The 7,125-nt window shown below is 59.6% G+C and overlaps 1 protein-coding gene across 1 annotated transcript in view; it reads right to left on the bottom strand.

Annotated features, from left to right (window-relative positions):
• LOC147108506 (RNA-binding protein 38-like) overlaps nucleotides 1-5,320 on the bottom strand; it is a 99,435-nt gene extending 94,115 nt beyond the window's left edge. The window contains exon 1 of the mRNA XM_086005158.1: nucleotides 4,964-5,320. Within this exon, the coding sequence (XP_085861284.1) occupies nucleotides 4,964-5,131 (168 nt within the window). The 5' untranslated portion in view covers nucleotides 5,132-5,320. The remainder of the gene's footprint in view (nucleotides 1-4,963) is intronic.
• Between the last annotated feature and the right edge of the window lie 1,805 nt (nucleotides 5,321-7,125).

Raw genomic sequence — 7,125 nt, 5'->3', positions numbered from 1 at the left:
CCCCCACTCTCTCTCTCTCTCTTCCCCCACTCTCTCTCTCTCTCTTCCCCAACTCTCTCTTTCTCTCTCTCTTCCCCCACTCTCTCTCTTCCCCCTCTCTCTCTTCCCCCACTCTCTCTCTTCCCCCACTCTCTCTCTTCCCCCACTCTCTCTCCCTTCCCCCTCTCTCTCTCTTTTCCCCACTCTCTCTCTCTTCCCCACTCTCTCTCTCTCTCTCTCTTCCCCCACTCTCTCTCCCTTCCCCCTCTCTCTCTCTCTTTTCCCCCACACAGTCTCTCTTTTCCCCCACACTCTCTCTCTTCCCCCACTCTCTCTCTCTTCCCCCACTCTCTCTCGCTCTCTTCCCCCACTCTCTCTCGCTCTCTTCCCCCACTCTCTCTCTCGCTCTCTTCCCCCACTCTCTCTCTCGCTCTCTTCCCCACTCTCTCTCTCGCTCTCTTCCCCCACTCTCTCTCTCGCTCTCTTCCCCCACTCTCTCTCTCGCTCTCTTCCCCCACTCTCTCTCTCGCTCTCTTCCCCCACTCTCTCTCGCTCTCTTCCCCCACTCTCTCTCGCTCTCTTCCCCCACTCTCTCGCTCTCTTCCCCCACTCTCTCTCTCGCTCTCTTCCCCCACTCGCTCTCTCTTCCCCCACTCGCTCTCTCTCTTCCCCCACTCGCTCTCTCTTCCCCCACTCTCTCTCTTCCCCCACTCTCTCTCTCTTCCCACTCTCTCTCTCTTCCCCCACACTCTCTCTCTCTTCCCCACTCTCTCTCTCTTCCCCCACTCTCTCTCTCTCTTCCCCCACTCTCTCTCTCTCTTCCCCACTCTCTCTCTCTCTTTCCCCCACTCTCTCTCTCTCTCTTCCCCCACTCTCTCTCTCTCTCTTCCCCCACTTTCTCTCTCTCTTCCCCACTCTCTCTCTCTTCTCTCTCTCTTCCCCCACTCTCTCTCTCTTCTCTTCTTCCCCTCTCTCTCTCTCTCTTCCCCAGTCTCTCTCTTCCCCCACTCTCTCTCTCTTCCCCACTCTCTCTCTCTCTCTCTCTTCCCCACACTCTCTCTCTTCCCCCACTCTCTCTCTCATCCCCCACTCTCTCTCTCTCTCTCTTCCCCCACTCTCTCTCTCTTCTCTCTCTCTTCCCCCACTCTCTCTCTCTCTTCCCCCAGTCTCTCTGTCTCTCTTCCCCAGTCTCTCTCTCTCTCTCTTCCCCCACTCTCTCTCTCTCTCTTCCCCCACTCTCTCTCTCTTCCCCCACTCTCTCTCTCTCTTCCCCCACTCTCTCTCTCTCTCTTCCCCCACTCTCTCTCTCTCTCTTCCCCCACTCTCTCTCTCTCTTCCCCACTCCCTCTCTCTCTCTTCCCCACTCTCTCTCTCTTCCCCACTCTCTCTCTCTTCCCCACTCTCTCTCTCTCTCTCTCTTCCCCCACTCTCTCTCTCTCTTCCCCACTCTCTCTCTCTCTTCCCCCACACTCTCTCTCTCTTCCCCCACTCTCTCTCTCTCTTCCCCAACTCTCTCTTTCTCTCTCTCTTCCCCCACTCTCTCTTCTCTCTCTCTTCCCCCACTCTCTCTCTTCCCTCTCTCTCTTCCCCCACTCTCTCTCTTCCCCCACTCTCTCTCCCTTCCCCCTCTCTCTCTTTTCCCCCACTCTCTCTCTCTTCCCCCACTCTCTCTCATCCCCCACTCTCTCTCTCTCTTCCCCCACTCTCTCTCCCTTCCCCCTCTCTCTCTCTTTTCCCCCAGTCTCTCTCTTCCCCACACACTCTCTCTCTCTTCCCCCACTCTCTCTCTCTCTCTTCCCACACTCTCTCTCTCTTCCCCCACTCTCTCTCTCTCTCTCTTCCCCCACTCTCTCTCTTCTCTCTCTCGTCCCCCCACTCTCTCTCTCTCTCTCTCTCTCTTCCCCACTCTCTCTCTCTCTCTCTCTTCCCCCACTCTCTCTCATCTCTCTCCCCCACTCTCTCTCTCTCTCTTCCCCACTCTCGATCTCCCTCATCCCCACTCTCTCTCTTCCCCACTATCTCTCTCTCTCTTCCCCACTATCTCTCTCTCTCTCTTCCCCCACTCTCTCTCTCTTCCCCCACACTCTCTCTCTCTCTTCCCCACTCTCTCTCTCTCTCTTCTCCCACTCTCTCTCTCTCTTCCCCCACTCTCTCTCTCTCTCTTCCCCAACTCTCTCTCTTCTCTCTCTCTTCCCCCACTCTCTCTCTTCCCCTCTCTCTCTTCCCCCACTCTCTCTCTCTTCCCCACTCTCTCTCTTCCCCCACTCTCTCTCTCTCTTTTCCCCCACTCTCTCTCTCTCCCCACTCTCTCTTCCCCCACTCTCTCTTCCCCCACTCTCTCTCTCTTCCCCCACTCTCTCTCCCTTCCCCCCTCTCTCTCTCTCCTTTTCCCCCACACACTCTCTCTCTTCCCCCACTCTCTCTCTCTCCTCTTCCCACACTCTCTCTCTCTTCCCCCCACTCTCTCTCTCTCTCGCTTCCCCCACTCTCTCTCTCTCTCGCTTCCCCCACTCTCTCTCTCTCTCACTCTTCCCCCACACTCTCTCTCTCTCTTCCCCACACTCTCTCTCTCTTCCCCCACACTCTCTCTCTCTTCCCCCACTCTCTCTCTCTCTTCCCCCACTCTCTCTCTCCCCCCCCCTCTCTCTCTCTTCCCCACTCTCTCTCTCTTCCCACTCTCTCTCTCTCTACCCCCGCTCTCTCTCTTCCCCCTCTCTCTCTCTTCCCCCCTCTCTCTCTCTTCCCACTTTCTCTCCCTCTTCCCCCACTCTCTCTCTCTCTCTCTTCCCCCACTATCTCGCTCTCTCTTCCCCCACTATCTCTCTCTCTCTCTCTTCCCCCACTCTCTCTCTCTTACCCCACTCTCTCTCTCTTCCCCCACTCTCTCTCTCTCTCTGTTCCCCACTCTCTCTCTCTCTCTCTTCCCCCACTCTCTCTCTCTTCCACCACTCTCTCTCTCTTCCCCCACTCTCTCTCTCTCTTCCCCCACTCTCTCACTTCCCCACACACTCTCTCTCTCTCTCTCTCTCTCTCTTCCCCCACTCTCTCTCTCTCTCTCTCTTCCCCACACACTCTCTCTCTCTTCCCCCACACTCTCTCCTCTCTTCCCCCACACTCTCTCTCTCTCTTCCCCCAGACAGCTCTCTCTCTCTTCCCCCACACACTCTCTCTCTCTCTCTTCCCCCACACACTCTCTCTCTCTCTCTTCCCCCACACACTCTCTCTTCCCCCACACACTCTCTCTTCCCCCACTCTCTCTCTCTCTCTTCCCCCACTCTCTCTCTCTCTCTTCCCCCACTCTCTCTCTCTCTCTCTCTCTCTCTTCCCCCAGACACACTCTCTCTCTTCCCCCACACACTCATTCCATCTTCTTCCTTCACATACTACATACTTCACTGCCAGGCCTCTTCACTGTACAAAACACCTGTTCTATTCTCCCAGGACTTGTTAAGAGACAGCAACCCGATACTGGGTTTCCTGACTGACTGGTTGGTCGGTTTTTTTAAGCTTCTCATTTGAGCATTAGCTTTAAGAGGTAGTAATTTCTCAAAACAAATATCACATCGGTTGAGAATCAACCAGCTACTTCTGCATTTTGGCAAAAGAGGAAGTGATTTTTTTTTCCATATGAAACGCTCACATCAGCGGCGGCAGACTCGGCTTGGAGCCGGGCTGCTACATGAATTGATAATAAAATGTGGGACTGGGCACAGTGAAAGAGTCAGTGGGGAGGGATGGGGCACAGCTCAGTGGCTGGTGGGGCCCACCAGCCCCACTAAAACAGGCTGCTCCTGTGTAAATCCCCAACCCACCTCGGTGAAAGGAGGGAGAGGGGGAGCACTCAGTGAGCGAGCAAGAGCAGCGCCAGTAGCACATGTCAGGGGCTGGGCACTGCCCGACAGAGGGGTCTGGTAGGTGCCCCCAGAGGGACTGGTAGGTGCCCCCCAGAGGGACTGGTAGGTGCCCCCCCCCCAGAGGGACTGGTAGGTGCCCCCCAGAGGGACTGGTAGGTGCCCCCCCCCCAGAGGGACTGGTAGGTGCCCCCCCCCGAGGGACTGGTAGGTGCCCCCCAGAGGGACTGGTAGGTGCCCCCCAGAGGGACTGGTAGGTGCCCCCAGAGGGACTGGTAGGTGCCCCCAGAGGGACTGGTAGGTGCCCCCCCCCCGAGGGACTGGTAGGTGCCCCCAGAGGGACTGGTAGGTGCCCCCCCCCTCCCGAGGGACGGTAGGTGACCCCCCAGAGGGGCTGGTAGGTGCCCCCCCCAGAGGGGCTGGTAGGTGCCCCCCCCCAGAGGGGCTGGTAGGTGCCCCCCCCAGAGGGACTGGTAGGTGCCCCCCCCCAGAGGGACTGGTAGGTGCCCCCCAGAGGGACTGGTAGGTGCCCCCCGAGGGACTGGGCACTGCCCCCCTGAGGGTCTGGTAGGTGCCCCCGAGGGACTGGGCACTGCCCCCCCCAGAGGGACTGGGCACTGCCCCCCCGACGGTCTGGTAGGTGCCCCCCCAGAGGGACTGGGCACTGCCCCCCCCCCAGAGGGACTAGGCACTGCCCCCCCAGAGGGACTGGGCACTGCCCCCCCCAGAGGGTCTGGTAGGTGCCCCCCCCCAGAGGGACTGGTAGGTGCCCCCCCCAGAGGGACTGGTAGGTGCCCCCCCCCAGAGGGACTGGTAGGTGCCCCCCCGAGGGACTGGGCACTGCCCCCCCCAGAGGGACTGGGCACTGCCCCCCCAGAGGGTCTGGTTGGTGCCCCCCCGAGGGTCTGGTAGGTGCCCCCCCCCAGAGGGACTGGGCACTGCCCCCCTCCGAGGGTCTGGTAGGTGCCCCCCAAGGGACTGGGCACTGCCCCCCCAAGTGTCTGGTAGGTGCCCCCCGAGGGACTGGGCACTGCCCCCCAGAGGGTCTGGTAGGTGCCCCCCCCCCCCAGAGGGACTGGGCACTGCCTCCCGAGGGACTGGTAGGTGTCCCCCCCGCTCTCGCAGGTACTTACAAAGCCGTAGCCCCGGGATTTGCCCGTCTGCCGGTCGGTGATCACCACCGCCTCCTCGATGTCCCCAAACACCTCAAAGTATTTCCTTAAGGACGAGTCAGTAGTGTGATAGGGCAAGCCGCCCACAAAGATCTTGGTGAAGGTGGTGTCCTTCTGCAGGGTGTGCATGGTGTCAGGGTCGGTGCCGGCGGCAGGTCGCAGCCAGAGCGTTCAATGGAAGCCAAGCCCCGGGCTGGAGAGTGGAGGAGGAGGCAGCTTTCTGCCCCGCCGCTCAGCACACGCAGTCAGTCCATGGGCTGGGGATAGCAGCCAGACACGTCTCGCCACAGCCAAAGGACACGACTCAACTGAGCCTGAAGTACTGGGGGCTTTTAGCCTCAACACTTGGCCCCACCTCCCAGCCGCTTCATTGGTCCTGCCTTATCTGTCTGGCGGACTCTGGGAACTGTAGTCCTTGTTTTAGTGTAATGTGTGCAGCAAGTGCAGTGACATTGTTCAGCAACAGATCACAGATGCTGGAAATCCGAAACCAAACAGAAATGCTGCCAACGCGCTCCAGGCCAGGCGGAGACAACAGACGAGTTTGGATCCAGAACCTTTTACATTATCTTGTCCGTGGGGCTGTACCCCAACATCAATCTGTCCCTGGGGGAGGCTGGGCATCAGGTGACTGTACCCCAACATCACTCTGTCCCTGGGGGGACTGGAGTCCAGGGGACTGTACCCCAACATCACTCTGTCCCTGGGGGGACTGGAGTCCAGGTGACTGTACCCCAACATCACTCTGTCCCTGGGGGGACTGGAGTCCAGGGGACTGTACCCCAACATCACTCTGTCCTTAGGGGAGGCTGGAGTCCAGGGGACTGTACCCCAACATCACTCTGTCCTTAGGGGAGGCTGGAGTCCAGGGGACTGTACCCCAATATCACTCTGTCCTTAGGGGAGGCTGGAGTCCAGGGGACTGTACCCCAACATCATTCTGTCCCTGGGGGGACTGGAGTCCAGGGGACTGTACCCCAACATCACTCTGTCCTGGGGGGGACTGGAGTCCAGGTGACTGTACCCCAACATCACTCTGTCCCTGGGGGAGGCTGGAGTCCAGGGGACTGTACCCCAACATCACTCTGTCCCCGAGGGAGGCTGGAGTCCAGGGGACTGTACCCCAACATCACTCTGTCCCTGGGGGGACTGGAGTCCAGGGGACTGTACCCCAACATCACTCTGTCCCTGGGGGGACTGGAGTCCAGGGGACTGTACCCCAACATCACTCTGTCCCTGGGGGAGGCTGGAGTCCAGGTGACTGTACCCCAACATCACTCTGTCCTTAGGGGAGGCTGGAGTCCAGGGGACTGTACCCCAACATCACGCTGTCCTTAGGGGAGACTGGAGTCCAGGGGACTGTACCCCAACATCACTCTGTCCTTAGGGGAGACTGGAGTCCAGGGGACTGTACCCCAACATCACTCTGTCCAGGGGGGAGGCTGGAGTCCAGGTGACTGTACCCCAACATCACTCTATCCCTGGGGGGGACTGGAGTCCAGGGGACTGTACCCCAACATCACTCTGTCCCCGGGGGAGGCTGGAGTCCAGGGGACTGTACCCCAACATCACTCTGTCCCCGGGGGAGGCTAGACTCCAGGGGACTGTACCCCAACATCACTCTGTCCCTGGGGTGACTGGAGTCCAGGGGACTGTGCCCCAACATCACTCTGTCCTGGGGGGGACTGGAGTCCAGGGGACTGTACCCCAACATCACTCTGTCCCTGGGGGGACTGGAGTCCAGGGGACTGTACCCCAACATCACTCTGTCCCTGGGGGGACTGGAGTCCAGGGGACTGTACCCCAACATCACTCTGTCCCTGGGGGGACTGGAGTCCAGGGGACTGTACCCCAACATCACTCTGTCCTTAGGGGAGGCTGGAGTCCAGGGGACTGTACCCCAACATCACTCTGTCCCTGGGGGAGACTGGAGTCCAGGGGACTGTACCCCAACATCACTCTGTCCCTGGGGGGACTGGAGTCCAGGTGACTGTGCCCCAACATCACTCTGTCCTTAGGGGAGGCTGGAGTCCAGGGGACTGTACCCCAACATCACTCTGTCCCTGGGGGAGGCTGGAGTCCAGGGGACTGTACCCCAACATCACTCTGTCCCTGGGGGGACT

This window comes from Somniosus microcephalus, chromosome 13, assembly GCF_052327205.1.
Source record: "Somniosus microcephalus isolate GS21.2 chromosome 13, FLI_Smic_1.0, whole genome shotgun sequence".
NCBI lineage: Eukaryota > Metazoa > Chordata > Chondrichthyes > Squaliformes > Somniosidae > Somniosus > Somniosus microcephalus.
Note: the sequence above shows the minus strand (reverse complement) of the source record. Positions and strands in the feature narration are given on the sequence as shown.